The 18,998-nt window shown below is 35.2% G+C and overlaps 2 protein-coding genes across 6 annotated transcripts; one reads left to right on the plus strand and one right to left on the minus strand.

Annotated features, from left to right (window-relative positions):
• Positions 1-3,806: 3,806 nt before the first annotated feature.
• Positions 3,807-6,713, plus strand: LOC129309830 (peroxisomal membrane protein 11A-like). Of its 3 annotated transcripts, none has more exons than XM_054951561.1 (3): positions 3,807-4,713; positions 5,377-5,611; positions 5,721-6,713. In XM_054951561.1, the coding sequence occupies exon 1, from the start codon at positions 3,941-3,943 to the stop codon at positions 4,706-4,708; it is 768 nt and encodes a 255-aa protein (XP_054807536.1). In that variant the 5' UTR covers positions 3,807-3,940; the 3' UTR covers positions 4,709-4,713; positions 5,377-5,611; positions 5,721-6,713. The 3 variants fall into 3 exon arrangements, with proteins under 3 accessions (XP_054807536.1, XP_054807534.1, XP_054807537.1); XM_054951559.1 differs by having other exon boundaries at positions 5,549-5,611; XM_054951562.1 differs by having other exon boundaries at positions 5,554-5,611.
• A 3,802-nt stretch (positions 6,714-10,515) lies between these two features.
• LOC129309829 (uncharacterized) lies at positions 10,516-18,559 on the minus strand. 3 transcript variants are annotated; one of them, XM_054951557.1, is made up of 10 exons: positions 18,303-18,559; positions 16,942-17,667; positions 15,230-16,487; positions 14,623-14,899; positions 14,315-14,521; positions 13,402-13,575; positions 12,000-12,197; positions 11,798-11,911; positions 11,093-11,427; positions 10,516-10,949 (listed from the first exon to the last, which is right to left on the minus strand). In XM_054951557.1, the coding sequence occupies exons 2-9, from the start codon at positions 17,606-17,608 to the stop codon at positions 11,107-11,109; spliced, it is 3,216 nt and encodes a 1,071-aa protein (XP_054807532.1). In that variant the 5' UTR covers positions 17,609-17,667; positions 18,303-18,559; the 3' UTR covers positions 10,516-10,949; positions 11,093-11,106. The 3 variants fall into 3 exon arrangements, with proteins under 3 accessions (XP_054807532.1, XP_054807533.1, XP_054807531.1); XM_054951558.1 differs by having other exon boundaries at positions 10,516-11,421; positions 18,303-18,558; XM_054951556.1 differs by having other exon boundaries at positions 10,516-11,427; positions 18,303-18,558.
• Positions 18,560-18,998: the final 439 nt, after the last annotated feature.

Raw genomic sequence — 18,998 nt, forward strand, 5'->3', positions numbered from 1 at the left:
AAATATAAAATTATTGAATACCTTATATTTTAAATCAAATATAACTTTTAGAAGACATACTATATTATAATATGAAAGGAGTACTAGTCAATAATTGGCACTATAAATGTGTGTATTAAATAATAGATAAATGTTGTATTAAATATATAAGATAAAGGTATAAATTTAATCATTACTTATTTTTTAAGGAGAACTAATAGTTTATATTATAAAATGGTGCCAAAAAATCATCAACGAAAATGTAGCATCCACAACCTCCAGCCCATTCTGTCCAATGTCCGTTTATTATGTCTGTGGGACCCACAAATTTTCATACCAACTCACTCTTTCCCATCTTTTCAGCATCAAACCAGTCTCTTCTTTTCACCATCTTTATTGTCTCCCATGACCGAATGAAAAGCACAATAGAGATCTAGTCGAGAGAGGGAAAAAGAGGCTGAATGAAGTTGATAAAGGGTATCAGGCAATGAGCCATGAAAAAACTTGCTCATAAATCATTATAGTTATTGATGCAAATGACAACAGAGATTTCAAAGAAAAAAACCAGTAGCCACACCAAAATTAAACCAGGTCAAAGGAAACATGTCTTCAAGTTCAAACAAATTCAAATGAATTTTATGGTCTGAAAAAACTGTAAAATCCTATATAGATCAACAAGTACCAAGAGTAGCCTAACAAGATCCACTTTACTAAGTCCATTAAAAACGTAAGGTGAAGAACTAGAATAAGAGAAGGAACCCATATTTTGTGAATATTGAGTCAAACATGCAAAAGATCTTCTTTCACTTTAAATGAATTCAAACTTCCTCAGGTTCAGGAGTAAAGAAATTCAACCTAAACAGATTCATAACAATCAGAGTCAAGATGGCCAGAGGTTTAGAAATCAATTGATAATCATAGAGATAAGAAAAAAAAAAGGAATTGAACCTTGAGAAAGGGTCCGATTGAGATAGATTGAAGTGGAATCTACTAACCATGTACTAGCACGCTAGATAATGATTACAAGATCTAGCCAAAGGCAGGACAGATTGAGGGTGGTCAAGTCACTGAGGACCCAAGAACGGTTCGAGGATGATGAAGTCTATTATTAACTCTCTTCCACACCAGAGAGAAACGTTCTTCCTCCTCTTTCACTTTCCTAACGCTTCATCGAAAATTTCAACGCCATTCAATTCTTTCCTTCCTCGCCAGAAATTGCCTCACGCATCAATGGAAATCACACCTTGTGATGCTTGTTTGGTAAAGTTGATGAAAAGGAGTATTGCACGCACTTTATCAAAAGTTTCCAAGCCACGCGTTTTCCTTCCCTCTCCAGAAACTGCATTGTGAATAGCTGGAAATCACCTCTTGAAGAATTGGCTATGCACTAGAGAGAGAAGGTGGGATTTGGCGAGAGGGAGAAAGTAACGTCCATTTGATCAAATTTAACAGCTGAGCGCTCCATTTTAAATAGTTGATAATTTATTTTGCATATAGGCTATTCAATGCTCTCAAAATATAGGCTATTCAACGTTCATCAAAAAATAATTTATGATTTAATTTGTACTTTTATCCAAATATATATACACATAATACAACACTACTCCAAAATATTTATTAAATAATAAATACTTTGATTAGTTTCCAGTTTTATTGGAGCGCTAAGAGAGAGAACAATAACATTGTTGGCTTGGTAAATACGGGAATAATGTTTAACATTTCTTTGTAGAAAAGAGAGTCACATGCATGTATTTAATGACGGAGCCCGGACTTAAAGTCAAGAAATTCAAGATAATTTAATTTAAACATTAATTAAAATTTTTAAAAATGATATAATTACACTGAGAATAAAATTGTAATAACATAAGTGGATTAATTATATTTTTTTAAAAAATTATATTGAATAGGTTGAAATAGTCTTTTATGCAAAGCATATTCTTCAAACCTTATAACTATCATTAAAATGTTATATATTTAATAAGTTTTTTAAACTAAATTTTTTTTATTTAGTTTAGATGATGTGAAAATTCAAAAATAAAAGGTACAAAGTTATAAAATTTACACACACAATTAATAATTTTTTTTAAATGAGAGGGTGTATTTGCACACCCTTGCTGATGAATTGCTCTGCCACTGCACACACTACACACTTGTTCCCCCCCCCCCCAACCGTACGTGAATTTGATTCTTTATTCTCTTGCATGAAAAAGGATACGATCATGACAATGGGTGCCACTTTGAACTAAAAGTTCTTGAAAGGCTTAAAATGGTTACATTCTGGGCAAGAACCAAATTGATTGGCCAAACCAAAATAAAAGTTGATTGGTTTTATTATGACGTTGGTTTGGTTTAGTTTGAATCATGCTTAAATGATGATTTTTCCTACTTTCCCTAATTTTTTAAAATTTAACTCTGAATAGAAAAAGTTGATATTCAATTTTAATAATATGTTATTGTGGACTTGGACTGTAAAAACAAATTAATTTTAATTAAATCTCGAACAAAAATGCCTCCGTAAAAATGCACACAATAAAAAAAAATTAATGGTTAAGCTAGTGAGTTGATTAAATATTTTAATAGTTGAATTACATGTATAGTATAAAACTGCTATCAAATATCAACAATGCGCATTTTTTGACCAAAAAATGGAAAACGACTCTTTTGTTTAGCAAAGTTTGCCTAATGGCAGCGGTTAAGCGTCAAATTCAGTAAAATTTATAACGAATTTTAAGGTATTTCTAAATTTAATATATAATTATTTATAGGGACAAAGAAAATTAGATCCCATAGTTTAAATTAATAAAAATTAAATCTTTAATGATTTTTTTTCCAAAATAAATTATAAATATCAATTTAAATAATTATATATAAAAATTTGTGTTACAATTTAAGAGTTATATTTAATACTTAAATACATATTTATAATTAAAATTCTTAAATTCATAATTATTTGGATCAATATTTTTAATTAATTTATTTTTTTAAATTTTGTATCTATCTATTATTAATTTAATGTTTTAGCATTTATCTGTCATTCTCCTTTATTCACATAAGTAAAAGATAATGTTAAAGTATCAACACTAACATCATTATATCACACAAAATCATTATCAATACATGCAAAAAGCAATAATTTAAAAATAAAATCGAGCGATCGGACTGTCAACTAAAGCTGTTAATGGCTCGATTTGAGTTAAAAAATCATTTTTATGACAAAGTTGGATTGAACCAGAGTTAAACCGCTATTGAACTGAAAATTAGAATTGAACCAGGAACTAAAGTAATTTTTAAAAAATTGAATGATTTTAAATATAATATTAAAAATATTAGAAAATTTAAAAATTAGATCACATTAAAAGTCAATTTTTTTTGGATAATTTACATGTATAAAATATGACTTGAGATCATTCTTTGTATAAAGATGTTGACAATTATGGATATAAATATAGATGTTTTTGAATTCACTTATATTTAATTTAACTAAAATTTATCTATACTTAACAAGTTATAAAATTATAATTTATAATATTATTAATTTATAATTATATTATGTAATTTTATTAACACATTATAAATTTTTTTTGTATTTATTATATATAATATTATTTTTATTTAATTATTATATTATTGATCTGATCATTGGTTGTATTATGTATACTGTGAATCGCTACTTTTTCCGATTTAATATGCCGTTAGATTATGAAAATTGGCAATAAGATTGGAAATGAGTATAAGAAATGGACTGTTCACGACCAAAGGTTAAAATGCTAAAAGCGTAAAAGCTTGAAAGCTGCTTTACCTCATTATACAAACCCCCCCCCCCCGCCCCCCAGCTCCCCCCAAATGTTCTCCGAGCTCTTGCTTGAAAAAAACGCAGAAGAAGCATATGGTTCATTGATGCTGAATTTATGGTATTGAGAAATTCTGATTGGATTGAGCAGATCCGCCTTCGATAGCTCCTATGAATTCCGATTCCTCTCCAGCCCCTCCAATCCCTCCCCCGCCTCCTCAGAATGTTAAAGCTAGGGACTTCTTGAACCATCTCGAAGCTTACCTTGCTAAAAGAGACGGCGTTGACAAGCTACTCAAAATTTCCAGGTACGCTTCCAAGGTGATCCTCGCCTCCTCCGTTATTCAAGGTAATCCAACCCTATCTCTACGTCTCAAGAGCTTCGAATCCAGTGTTGGGGTTAGTCGGAAAGCCTTCAGGCTTGGTAAGTTTGTTCAGGACCTGAACGCTTTGAGAAACGCTCATTCTGATTCCAAACAGGATTGGGTTCTCTCTATAATTGCCTATGGTGGTGAAGGCTTTTATTACTTCGTTGAACAGTTCATATGGCTGGCGAAATCGGGTCTTATCGACGGCAAACATTCTCGTAATTTGCAGAAAATAAGTGCTTGGGCTGAGATTATTGGGTATTTCGGTAGTATTGCTCTGAAGCTGAGGGATTTGAGAAATATCTGTGATGATGAGGAATGCTTGAAATCGAGTATTGAATTTGCGATCATGACGGGTAAAGGGTGTCAAGAAGACGAGGCAAAGTTAAATAAATTAAGGGAGAAGAAATTGATGAAGAGGCTCTCTTTAATTCAAGATTTGGCTGATGGTTTTATGGCATTGGATGATATATTGGATGGGAAAGGACAATTCTCTAGGCCATTGTTGGTGTCTTCTGCAGGGCTGCTGTCAGCACTCATTAGCACTCACAAGAATTGGGTTTCTTGCTAAATTTGGTGGGTACTTCTCCAAGGATTGTATTGCCCTTTAACGAGTGCCTTAGTAGTTCTAATAAACGATTCACTTGAAAATGGCAGATAAATGTATGATTTATGATTTTCACTATACGTAAAGGTGCTGTGGTTCTTTGTTGTTACAATTTGTTCATACTCACTTTATAGTCCTTTCGCCAAACAGGCCTGTAAAAAGACCTAAGGCCTGACCTGTTTATAAACAGGTCAGGGTATAGGTTGCCTAAAAGGTTCAGGCCTCTTACCACCCTTTTATGTTGCTGAGACAACGATAAGGATTACCCATGCTTGAGATGGACCCGGCTTCTCTCCATTTTTCCCCTTTTCCTTTTTCTCTCCACTTCCCATCTCAACCATTGGATCTATTTTTCAATGGTTGAGATTTGATGTTTCATAAAATTATTATTAAAATGTGAAATTTTATGAAAAATAAATATAATAATAATTTTATAAAATGTCAAATCTCAATCATTCAAAAATGGATCCAATAGTTGAGATAGAAAGTGGAAAGGAAATGGAGAGGGGAAGAAATGGAGAGAAGCCGACTCCGCTTGAGATACTTATGTATACACTATCTTCAGGAATTACCCATATATATTTTTGGCCTTTTTGCTGGGATTAGTTCTTATTTGTGAACTCTCATCTTAGATTTGATCGACTTCACTTTTTGGAGCTTGCTCAAATCTCTACTTGTTTGCATGGGAGCTATAAGTTTTCTGCATCTCTGTTCTGTTAACTATACATGCAGCATGTGATCACTGTGACAAATGTGAGAAGGTATGTAGCCAAGGGTAGCCTTCATTACTTGTTGGTTATGTAGGGAAGTCAAATGAAGTGAAGAGTGCTGGCGGGCAATGTGCTTGAGCGAGAGGTTCTAAGAAAGGTGAGGTTTTTAATATGTGCTGTTTGAGCTGCTTTGGATATGCTTCATTTCCTCTATTTAACAGTTGAGATTGTTGAACCCAAGTTTGGCTTGCTTCTTGCTATTCTAGGTTGGCTACAACATTAAGACGGTGGTGTTTAAAGAGGTCCTCGACCATATTGATCTGAATATTCTGGTGTCAGATTTCTTCTACTGATCAATACATATTACTTTTTGTTTTTTACCTTTTGATAATTCTATTTTATTATTATTATTTTACATTTATGGATGTTTACATAGTCTTATGATTAATCAGTAGTAAATATATCATGCGTTCTTTATTATATTTCCTTGGTTTGGAATTTTTTTAGTCTGGTTAATCTTGTCGTTCTGCTATTGGGATGAATATAAACCCATTATATAAATGAGTTCCTGCTACCATAGATATTTTCTTTCTACCATGTCATGAAAGAGTTTTCGGCTTTTCAGATCATGTATGATAGTTGAAGCTGATATTGATTGCAGGGGCATTGAAATGGAACAGAATAGGGATGATTTACTGTAATATAGAAATAATTGTATCACTTTCATTTGATGCTACCTTTCTGCAAATTCACCTCCTGAAGGCTAGTTTGAAGTTCACGCTCTTTCCTCTGTTTCTGATATTTCTAATTCTAAGTTGAAAAGTTATCCTCCAGTTTCCGGGGCATATGTGTAGAAATTTTGTAGCATCCGTTTGTTTTTTCTCCTGTTTTCCGGGGCATATTTTTTTTGCGGCAGTTCAAACAGTGAGGGTTGTAGTTGGGACTCGGGAGCTCTAAATTCTAGAATTCATGCCCTTGGAGACATGTAGTATCTTGGAGAAAAAGCACATACCTCTCTACCTTGTGATTTGAAATCGTTAATTTAGTGCAACATGCCAGAATGGCATGTCCAGTCCATCTTGGTTCAAGCTTTTCAATTTAACTTGTGCTAGCTCAAGTAAATCTCGTCTAGAACGCTCAGATCCATCTTGTAATGGAAGAATTTGGGTCTTCTCAAATCAATTTATGAATGTATATAATAAAATGTATTGAGTCATACTACTCATAAATTATAGATAGTGATTTATTTTTCAGACTCAGTATGATTTTACCTAAAAGCATGTCTATATACTGTAATTGAAGTTGATATTGATAGTAGGTGCATTGAATTGTCAAAGAATAGTGATAATTTACTTTAGTTATAATATTGTCAAGTTGCGCTGGCTAAAGAAGCGAGATGTTATCACGGGAGCACTGAGTTCCTTCTGTAAAAGCTCATATATTTATTTTGAGTAGTGTGTGCATGTCTCGAGATCTTTCACTGGCAGAACTGGAGAAGACGCTTTGTTGGCATATAAGCTTGTGATTGCACTATAAGGGCCAGTTTATTTATTTATTTATTTTTTTATTTTTTTGAACTCCGCCTATGTTTATAGTCGGTCCTAAGCTCGGGTAAAGGAGGAGGGTTGTATTAGGCCATCAACAGCTAATGTAAAACTTTGTTGAATCTATCATGAACATGGACAATAGACGTTATAATGTTAATGCTAGGTCGTTGCCCGTAAGTAACGCGCTGCATGGCTCGAATACAGTGATAAGTGAGTTAGAGCCGTTGCATCGGCGCCCGGATGTAGTGTTAAATGAGCAAGGGCTATCGCGTCATTCTGGACGCATGCGGCTAAAGAAGTTAGTGCATAAGAGCAAAATTAGATTTGGTACTTGGAATGTTGGGACATTAAATTGTAAATCTGTAGAGGTTGCAGGGGTTATGATTCAAAGGAAAATCAATATCTTTTGCTTGCAAGAAACAAAATGGCGTGGAGAAGAAGTTAAGGATATTCAAGGTTTCAAACTTTGGTATACAGGAAAAGTAAGTGCACGCAATGGAGTAGGCATCATTATAGATAAGGAGTGGAAGAAGAACGTTGTAGAAGTTACCAGAATTGGAGACAGAATTATTTCCTTAAAAATGATAATTGGACGTGAGACTGTTAATATTGTTAGCGCTTATGCGCCGTAAGTCGGGACAGAAGTCAGTGTTAAGGAATTATTTTAGGAGAATCTGGAGGGGTTGATTCGACGTATACCACAGAGTGAAAAGATTTTTATTGGAGGAGACTTTAATGGGCATGTTGGGAAGGAAGCTGGTCAGTATGCGAGGGTGCATGGTGGTTTTGGTTTTGAAGAGCTAAATAATGAAGGACAAACTCTTCTTGATTTCTCATATGATTTTAAGATTGCCAACACTTGTTTCAAGAAGAGAGATGAGCATCTCATCACTTATAAAAGTGGAGCCTCAAGGTCACAGATTGATTTTCTTTTGGTTAGGAACACAGATAGAAGACTTTGTAAAAATTGTAAGGTGATCCCCGGAGATGCTGTAACGACACAACATAGGGTCCTAGTCCTTGATGTGTGTATTATGAGTAAAATTCAAAAACGTCGACAAGTAGTAACACCAAGGATTAGATGGTGGCAATTAAAAGGTGAGAAGCAAGATATTTTCAAGCGAAATTTTTTGGATAAAGGAATTTGGGAATCTCAGGGAAGTGCTAACATCATATGGGAGGATATGGCTAAAGATACGGGAGGTTGCAAAAGTAGTTTTGGGAGAATCGAAAGGTTCTGGTCCGAGAGATAAGGAGTATTGGTGGTGGAATAATAGTGTACAGGATAAAATCAAATATAAGAATAACTGTTTTAAAGCCATACATTTGTGTAACAATGAGGAAAATTGGGAGAGGTACCGTATGGCTAAGAAGGAAACTAAGAGCGCTGTGGGTGAAGTTTGTTCTAAAGCTTTTGAAGAATTTTATAAGAACTTTGAGACGAAGGAAGGAGAGCAAAATATTTATAAGATTGCCAAGAGTAGGGAAAGAAAATCAAGAGATCTAGAACAGGTAAGGTGTATTAAGGATGAGAAGGGAAGAATTTTAGTTACAGATGATGAAATTAAAAATAGATGGGAGACTTACTTTTCTAAACTTTTTAATGATGGAGAGGATTCATCTAGTAACTTGGAGGATTTAGTAACTGGTGAAGGAGAACAAAATTTGTCATTCTATCGAATAATACGTGATAAGGAGGTAAAGGAAGCTCTTAAGAAAATGGCAAATGGTAGAGCCAACGGACCTGATTGTATATCTATCGAAGCGTGGAAATGTTTAGGTGAAGAAGGGGTGAGATGGTTAATTAAGTTATTTAATGTGATTTTACGGTCCAAGAAAATGCCTGATGAGTGGAGGAGAAGTACATTAATTCCTATTTATAAAAATAAAGGAGATATTCAGAATTGTACTAACTATAAAGGGATTAAACTCATGAGTCACACAATGAAATTGTGGGAGAAAGTAATTGAGCACAGGTTGAGATTGGAGACAAGTATTTCTGAGAATCAATTTGGTTTTATGCCAGGTAGATCAACTACAGAGGTGATTTATCTACTAAGGGGATTAATGGAAAAGTATCGTTGTAAAGATAAAGATCTACACATGGTTTTTATTGATTGGGAAAAAGCTTATGACCGTATACCAAGAGAAGTGCTTTGGAAAGCGTTGGAAAAAAAGAGAGTACGGATTGCTTATATTAAAGCCATACAAGATATGTATGAGGGGGTAAAAACTAGTATAAGAACACCTAGTGGTCAAACAAAGGATTTTCCTATAAAGATTGGACTATATCAGGGATCATCTCTGAGTCCTTATTTGTTCAACTTGATTTTAAATATTTTGACGGAACATATTCAAGAGGAAATCCCGAAATGTATGCTCTTCGCGGATGATATAGTTCTTATAGCAGAGACAAGAGAAAAGGTTAATTGTAAACTTGAGTTATGGAGGAGGACATTGAAGTCGAAAGGTTTTCGTCTGAGTAGGAGTAAGACGGAATATTTATATTGTAAATTTGGTAAAAGAATATTCGACAATAATTTGGAAGTGAAATTGGGAGATCAAATTATACCTCAAGTGAAAAAGTTTAGATATTTGGGAGCCATTATTCAAAATGATGGCGAAATCAGTGGAGATATTTCACATAGAATTCAAGTTGGGTGGTTTAATTGGAGAAAAGCTAAAGGAGTTATTTGTGACCGTAAGGTGCCTAATAAACTTAAAGGAAAGTTTTATCGCACTGCTATCAGACCGGCAATGTTATATAGTAGTGAATGCTGGGTTCTAACGGGACAGCAAGAGTATAAAGTTGGAGTAGCAGAGATGAGAATGTTACGATGGATGTGCGGACATACACGTAAAGATAAAATTTGAAATGAGCACGTACGCGAAAAAGTGAGGGTGGCACTTATCGAAGAAAAAATGGTAGAAAATCGATTGAGATGGTTTGGGCATGTACAAAGAAGACCAAGAGAGGCACCAGTGAGAAGAGTGGAACATATAACTTTGAGTCCGATTAAGAGAGGTAGAGGAAGGCCTAAGAGAACACTCTTGGAAGTTGTTGAACGCGATCTCTTAATTAATAATATTCCTAAAAGCTTGATAAATGATAGAGCACAGTGACGTCTTGCAATCCATGTAGCCGACCCTACTTAGTGGGATAAAGGCTTGTTGTTGTTGTTGTTTTGTTTTTTTGAAAATTGGAGCACGATTGATGAAGGAAGCTAGTATTGTGTTTATTGTTACTTCTTGTATTCGTCTGAGGTTATAATGATATTCAGTTTATATTAAAAAAAATTGGAGTAACGAAGCCACGGATAAATAGTGATGAATACAAGGACAGTAGCCCAATTGGTTTTTTCCCCTTTTCTTATCTTCATTTTCTTGTCAACGTTTTATTAATTGGCATTAGGGTTTAGAATATCTCGAGACTTGCATTGGTTTTGGGGGCAAACATATTGACTTTTAGTTTTATTTATGTGCATGATAATTTCAATTAATTCAAAACATGGGATACAAGTTCGTTCGCTCGTTCGTTTATTTTATGGAAGATCGAGTCAATTGAAACATAAAATTGTCTAAAAGAATAACTACACCACAACGAAAATTAAAAACCTTTAGTTACTTGCATTTGGGCATCAACTTATTGATTGAGCCGTGAGGACCCCTTCCCTCAGAAATATACAAAGGGAGATAGGGAACAAAAAAGAGACGAAGTTGTGGAAGCTGTGGTTCCCCATTTCCTTTACCATTTGATCTCTATGGATATTTGACTCCGGCTTGGGATTGGGGAGGGATCAGCATCTCCCGCGATCAAAGAAAACGATAACCGCGAAACAGACTTTGCAGAGTATCAGAGCGTAGATCAGTGGCTGTCAAGATTTGCTTGTTTTGGCGTCATTCTCCACGTGGAACGTCGAAACTCGAATCTTGTCGTTACAAAATTTTCTATGCATCAAGTTTGAAGAAATTCAGTAGAATGCCGGGAATGAACCCTTTTTTTTTTTTTTTTAAAATGGTAAGAATGACTGAACATGTTATTGGAAAGTATGCAAACAGTATACATAAGAGGCCAAGAAAACGAGAATCACATGGGAACGGGTCTTCATTCACTGTCCCTCCATACTTCTCGCAGAAGCTCATATCTAACAAAATTACGACCTTCAGTTACTGCTGTGAACTTGTTAGATAAAAGTGAAGGTTCATCAATCCCAATAGCAGATAAGGGTGAATCTAAATCATCAAGCTCGTCATCACTAGTGTATGACTTTTTTACCACTGACGATCCACTTCTACGCAGAGATTGGGAGCCCAATTCTTGTATTATGGCTGTAACTGAGATTGCTGCAGGTGGTGCATAGGATGTTGGGGCGGCAATATGTGGAATGCTGGCGATGGACCCTTCGTCATCCTGAATATCCTGCCACTCACACAAACACCATAAAGATGGTTACAATAATTTCCCCTTCATTTTCCCTACCTTTTTGGGACACGAGGTTCAAATTTCGAGTTCTTTGTACACCATTAGTATTATCTAAGCAGAATACAGCATCAATACACAGATGTAGCAAAAGTTCATGACTATGCTAGGTCAATGGATCCGAAGTCGATGAGAAGTGTGCGTATGCGAGGGTCATTAAGCAAGATATTCCACTTGACAAATAGACTAATATGCATTAAGTCTTTAAGTTTTTGGGCCTAATAAAGTTATTAATTTAGTTAATAATTCGTTGGTTATTCTTAAGTTAATGTTTATATTACAGAGAAAACACAAAATGGTGCTTAAACCAGCCTACCTCAGTATTCAGGGTCTCAAGAACAGTATCAGGGACGGGCCCTGGGCAAAACTCATCAGGAACAAAATTGTTCAGAACCCTCTTTATCAATGGGACGCCAAATGTAGGGCATACCTACATAAGTGTTTAGATGATGAATACCAAATAATAAAGTACTAACTGCTAGAAAAATGATGAACAAGACTAAGAAACTTGATTCAACCTCTTTTCTTTGAGATGCGTCAGCAAGCATTTCAAAAGGAAGCATCATTAGATCACTCAGTGAATTAAGGAGATGGAAAGCCTTGAAGGATGTCTCACACTCTGGACTCCCGTTGTCATCATCTTCATTCCGATCTTCAGGAGAGTCACAATCATCAATGTCAAATAAATCTGAGAGCCATCTTGACCAGTTCCCAATCTGAGTGCAATAGAAAGTTAGAAACAGAGGAATGATGATTGACCAAAGGAATGCGCTACAAATCCTTGATCAAAGTAAGAGCAAAATAGTAAAATTATTCTACTACATGTCTCAGTACCCAAAAAAAAAAAAATTAGAAGCCTGCAGAAAAGAAAATGCATGTTGAAATACACTTACGTACTAATTCAAGAGGGCTCAAAATGAACAGGATCCTTATAATCTGAAGACAAAATTCACTAGCTTGCAATTTTAAGCCAAGCTCAAGCTTCAAATGAAAAAGGAAAAATTAATCTTTTAGTCCACTAACTTTTAATTCACTTGTAATTCAATTCCTCAACCATGACTCACCTATAACTCAGTCCCTTAACTTTGGACTCACTTATAATTCAGTCCCTCAACTTTTGTTAATTTTCTTTTTTTATGTTAAGCTTAGATCTGACATCAAAGAGCAAGAGGAGAGTATTTTAGAACAACATATGAATATTTCTTTTATCCCTCTTATTTGATAAGGAAATTTTTTTTAAAAATTGAAAAATAAAGACCGAATTATAAGTGAATCAAAAATTAAGGGACTGAGTCACAGTGAGTCATAATTGAAGGACTAAGTTACAAGTGAGTTAAAAGTTGAAGGACTAAAAGATTAATTTTTCCAATGAAAAATCTAATTAAAGATTTCAATGTACATGCATTCCTAGGCATTATGCTTTCATAAATCATTTTTTTTATCACTCGTATTTAATGTAACATCACCAGTCATCAAAGAACATAGTAGATGAACTGGAGATTATAGAATCTAAAATCTCGCTGATTGTTTTCACCGGAAAATTCTGTTCACTGCTAAAAAGTATTTCACACCCTAAACAAAAATAAAATAAAATTGTAAATCTGATCTAACATTCAACTAAGATTTGTTTTCTAGAGCTCATGAGAATTAACGTGTTACTGCTATTTCCATAATATCCTTGAATTATCACTTGATACAATACATCATTCATTTGGATCAGCAAGCAGAGCCTTCCCAAAAATCATACAAATGCAGATCGCTGATTGTATAGTGGAAGCAGTGGACTTAATGATTTAGTGGCAGACAAAATAAATGTAGGAGATAGGAATCAAATATTGCAGACAGGTTGGAAGATTATCATGAATTAGAAGTCAGAAAATAACACAGGAACAAGGAATGGCATAAGATTTCATCACTCACAGCATTTTTTAGTTGTGCACCAGCCCCAAAGCCTGATTTTCCTGCAGGAATTGGAAGAACCCTAGAATCACTAATGGGGTCAGATATAGGATCAGTTGGCATCTCTTCAGCTGATTCACGGAGAATAGCATTAAACATTGCCACATCAAGTCGATTTACAAGCTGCTCCATCACCTAAAAGCATGAAAAAAATCTTTCAATCACATCGCACTTAGTGTATAAGATAATGCATTAGGAATAAGAAAACAGCATTGATCAAAGAATTTTCATTCCCCAAATAGTATATAATTAACCACTTCAATACACAAAACATGAAGACATGCATGCACAAAATACTAATCAGTGGTAGGCAACAATACAAACAAAGATGGAAATGACAACTTTTCCCTCATAACAACAAGGATCAAGAAGAGAAGGATGCAGTCGCAGTTTATAAAGGTTTCCCATTGACATCAGCAACTCTAATCAACCACAGATGCTGAACCATATATAAATCTGCCAGGAGAATATCTATTACAAGGCCAGAGATAGAAAAACATGAATGAACATGTTCATGGTGGAAAGAAAAAGGGGTAACAAAAATCAATCAAAACCATAGAGATACTTGCAGCTTTGGAGTAGCACTAGCCACAAGACAACAATAATATACAAAGAATAGACAGGTCTAAGCCTAACAAACTACCATCGTCACCAAGCAACTGCAAAAATTACTTTTAATATTTGTTCCAAATCAATGTCATTTCTATATTCTCACACAGGCAGGACATGACTGCCTTATGGAACATTGCCTCTGATTTCTAGTTATATAATTGCATAATACAATTACTAATATCCATATGCATGACTAAAGCAGAATACTGATATGGAATCCAGCCCAGTGACACGATAAAGAAATATCCATGCTAAAACTTACCAATCTAGCTATCACAGGCAAACAACCACAAGCATGCCCCCCAGCTCGAAGAGGACAAAGTCTTTCACAGGCATCCTTAAAAGCTCTCTTCCATAAGTCAATGGAGAAGCTTCCCTGCTCTTGATCACCTAAACCATGTCTTCTTCCATAGATTTTCCTTGAGCTGGAGCTCTTAGCAGCAGCAGACTGCATATGTGGAGTCAGGGTCTTGGGACAATAAAACAACACAAGACTTATCAGTATGAAGCAAAAGTATTTATTTCAGATAGGTAAGATAAGTACGAAATCAGAAACGGTTCTTATTCAACCTGCCACCACACAGACTCAACAATTCGCGAGAATATCCAAGCTTCAATCTTTTCCAATGCAAATAAAAATGTTTGTGGATCCTCCCAACTATGAAAAAATTTTGTTGCATTTTCTTTTTCTCCATCATGAGGAGAAGGTGACCTCTTCAGCAAGCTTCCATTAACTGATCCATTTCTTTCACTATCGGTGCACAGACTGTCATCAAGTTGTATCTTTTCAATTCCTTTGCCTACAATAGCTCTCAACGAAATTAAATTTGAGAGCCAGAAGGTCAACCTATTCAAGGTAAAGAAATATCATCATCATTATCATCATTTTTTATGAAAGAAGAAACATTAATTCTTAATAAATACATATGCATTCATATTTTATAAATTATGTGAAAGCCTTCAGAGGCAGATTTTAAAATTTCCACCCTTTAATGGATGAAGGAAAAAGTAAAATAAAATTCTTCAGATATATTAGGTTTAGCTAATATGAAAGCTTCCACCTGCACAATAGGCACAGGAAAATACTAAATATATAAGAGCAAGATTTGCCCCTAAGAGCACCTGAGTTTGTATATCATGCAACATTAAAACAAAATACATAAACGAGCTCTAGTACCTTGGGACATCATTTCCACATGCTTTTGAAACCAAAACAAATCCTGAAACAGCACTTTGGGATGCATTAGCTCTGGCAGCAGGTGATCCAACTCTAAAAGCATGCAAATAGAATCTAGAAATGCGCCGAGCAGGGGCGTGAACCTTGTTTGCTGAGCTTCCATGATCAGCAACAACAGAGTAAAGTGAAATTTCGAGAGCAGCAGCTTCCCTCAGCTCTTCTTGTAGCATTTGAACTTCAGACTTCAGTTCAGTTTCATTATTATTAAAGCTGCCATTTGTACTAGAGCCTTCATGACAAGCAGCATCAACATGATCACCATTCAGAGTACTATTTTCCTCTGCCTTGTTTGCGGCTTGATTTTTACCAAATAAACCATAATTCTCAGAAGTGTCTACATGCAATTTAAGAGTTATCAAATCCTCTGGTTTATCATTAATCAAAACATTACTGGGATGTTCATCGGATTTCCTACTCAAGGGACGAGTAGCACTTGCCATTTTTCCATTTCTTGGATAATCATCTTCAGATGGATTATGAAGAAGTTCCTTATCCTGAGATTGAGAAAAGCTTTTGATGTTTGATTGCATAATGTATGATGCAGATAAGCTTTTGACCATGGCACCCTGGGAAATATTTTGACTACTTGATCGTCGAGTGCTTCCTGGAAGTTTACAACTTGCATCAGCATCATCCACACATTCCTCAGGAAATTTTGGTGAAGAATACCTATCATATGTAGCATTGCCAGTGTTTGAGGACAAGACCATAGACAGCGAATGTAATTTGATTCCATTTAATTGTTTCGACACTCCAGCCTCTTCTTTAATATGTGAGCTAGGAAAGTCTGGAATCTTAGAACTTACATCACCAACCTTGACATGCTGCTCAGAAATTTTGGGTGAAGGCCTATTATATGTGGTATTGCCAATATCCGAGGACAAGGTCACAGATGGTGAGGGCAATTTAATTCCATTGAATTTTTTGGATGCTCCAGCCTCTGCTTTTATATTTGGGTTAGCATATTCCAGAATTTCAGAACTTGCATCAGCAACCTTGGTATGATCCTCAGGAAATTTTAGTAAAGAAGTCCTATCATACGTAGTATTGCTAGTATCTGAGGACAAGACCAGAGATGATGAGTGCAATGATGCCCCAGTCTCTGCTTCTATATGTGAGCTACCAGAAGATGTCTCCATGGGTACAATGGATCCTCCAGTTAATCCCACTGTTCCTAGTTTGCTAATTTCAACCTTATCTGCAAACAAATGGCAGCACCATATCATCAAAGCAGAGCTTTTTTTTTTAGGCCAGTTAACATCAAAGGAAAGCATTTCAGCAGAAAAATACTATTGTCCCGAAGAACAGGTAACTGAATCTTCAGGTTTCTATCTAATTCTGTCACAATAAATCTACTCATATGAAAAAAGATTAAATGTCAACATATCTGGAGTCGAAGACATTGATTATTGTATGAAGCAGATAAATGGAAAGTTACTTACTGCAACAGTACCTTATATAGAAGTGTATGATCATCACAAGAATAAAGTAACATCAATAGGAAATAAATTGCAGCGAGCAAGTAAACTGAAAACTCATATTGATGATTGGTGTGCATATTGACACTGAAATGGTGAGAATGATTACAATTTACATAATGCAGGATTAGAAGCTATTAAATTGGAGTACTCCATCACTTAGATGTGGCAAACCTCCTGTAGTCTCAGAAGTGGATTTGACAGTTTGTGAGGTATTTGAAGAAATACCATCAATCTCATCATCAGTAAAAGAGGCAATTTCAACATCCTCATCATTTAGGGACTGTGTTGCAGATTCACTTTCTTCCTTGTCCAGCGACAATTCTTTTGACACACTGCTCTTCGGAGATGAGTCAGAGCCCTCTACATCAAATGGCTGAATATTAATATAAAGAAATGGGTGTGCTGAGTTTCTGAAACTCCTCTTGCAGTTCACCTGAGTGTTTACGGCTGTAATTTCCTTAATAGCTCCATAATCTGCTATGTTTATTGTGGCTGATCCCAAGAGTTGACTTTTGGCTGTCTTGTCGTTTTGGCGTTCATATAAGTAGAAGTCTAAGCAATTCTTCTGAAAAATGTCATGGTGTTTACCTCTTTTGGATGACTCTCTCAATAAAAGTAATGGAAGCCTGAAAGACTCGTTGATCTCAATTTTCCCATCCCTTGAACTACAAGCAAAAGATCCTGAATTTTTATCACCATTTTCCCATTGCAGTACTACTGATTGAGCAGATCTCTGTGATTTAGAAGGAGGCCAGGGCTTGATCTCCTGAACATGGATAATGTAGTGCACTTGGATTGAGACAGTTTTTCTACTCTTTGATCTTATTCCTAGAACCATATTAACAAGAAATACAAATTCTTTCCCTTAGTATGCTGATCCACTATAAATGATGAAACCTGAATGGAAAACAAAAATTGGGTCAGAGGAAAATGTTGATCAGAAAATTCTGACATGCATTACTTCATGAAAAAGAGAAACTTGACTGGCAAACTTTGTAGCATAAAATAAGACCTGGATGAACATAGGGAGCCGAAAAAAAAGGCAATTATGATTTTAACAGGAAAAAAAGAACGTGGCAAGCTCTCCATGTTCAAAAGAAAAATAAGATGCCGGGAATAGCCACCCACCGGGCTACCCAAAATAAATTATTATTAAAAAAACTAATTATCAAGCCAAAACGAAATAAGCAACACCAACTAAAATGAAAGAAAGAATATTTGTGCAGAAAGACAAACACTACCGACTGGAATGAGATAAGAGAGAAAAACATCCCCAGGTGGACTTGGATAAACAAACCAATTAAATGCATGAAAACGTCAGCTAAATGGACAAATATTTAAACTTAAATAAAGCCATCCCGTTTTAGCAATGACCAAAGTGATCAAACAACTTTGAAAATGGACAATCAACAATTAGCCAAACCAGAAAAGCATCCGGTTGCGAAAAGAAATGCAGGAAACAAACAAAGCATCCACCGCTAACTTGCGATCAAATCAACAAAGATAAGATCAGAATAGGCATAAATTTGAACCTTTCGATAGTGAGCACAGGATTGAAACAATGAAACGAAGGAACAGTGGCAACAGTGAAAGTGGAGAAAATGAAGAGGGCGATCCTCCCCGTGATTACCACCGCTGGTGGGAAATGGGCATCTTCGTCTTTCAATTCAAAGGTGGGGTCAAATGCAAACAATGTGCGTTGAAAACATGAAAGCTGAGAAGCAAAGGAAAGAAAAGCTCAAAGAAGGTGAAAACGAATACGAGAAAACGCGTCCGCGGCAGAGAGGGATGTGGGAAAGCGCCAACTAAACAATGGGTCGAGAGTTTAATCGCTAAGTTACACCACAGTCACATCGCATCCTAATCCTGATTTAAATTATTTAATTCACCTCACATTACTTTTCGGGTTATAAAAATATTATACCATTTTTAACCCTACACTTCCAATTTTACATTGAATATTGTTTTTCTTTTAACAGCTAAACTACTTAAAAGTGTTTTGGTCCAAAAAAGAAGGGTTAAAACTTAAAAGTGTCCACCTAAATGATTAACCTCAAGATAATGTTAGTTATTTGTTTAAATTTTAGATCCATGCTCAACGGTAATTTTGCGGTCATCGTCTCAGTGATGACTGATATACAATTCAATTGATAGGTATTCTTACTAAAAAAATACTAACTCATTTTGTCATGTCACAATTTTAACATTTTATCAATATTTTGTTTTTC

Source organism: Prosopis cineraria, unplaced genomic scaffold, assembly GCF_029017545.1.
Source record: "Prosopis cineraria cultivar Desert tree isolate PC_DT_omini unplaced genomic scaffold, ASM2901754v1 PC4, whole genome shotgun sequence".
NCBI classification, from domain to species: domain Eukaryota; kingdom Viridiplantae; phylum Streptophyta; class Magnoliopsida; order Fabales; family Fabaceae; genus Prosopis; species Prosopis cineraria.

Coding starts and splice junctions, on each gene's coding strand:
- LOC129309830 (XM_054951561.1), top strand. CDS start 3,941: ATGAATTCCGATTCCTCTCCAGCCCCTCCAATCCCTCCCCCGCCTCCT.
- LOC129309829 (XM_054951557.1), bottom strand. CDS start 17,608: ATGGTTCTAGGAATAAGATCAAAGAGTAGAAAAACTGTCTCAATCCAA. Junction 16,488..16,941: donor CACTTCTGAGACTACAGGAG/GTTTGCCACATC, acceptor ATTTGTTTGCAG/ATAAGGTTGAAATTAGCAAA. Junction 14,900..15,229: donor TGTGGAAATGATGTCCCAAG/GTACTAGAGCTC, acceptor TACCTTGAATAG/GTTGACCTTCTGGCTCTCAA.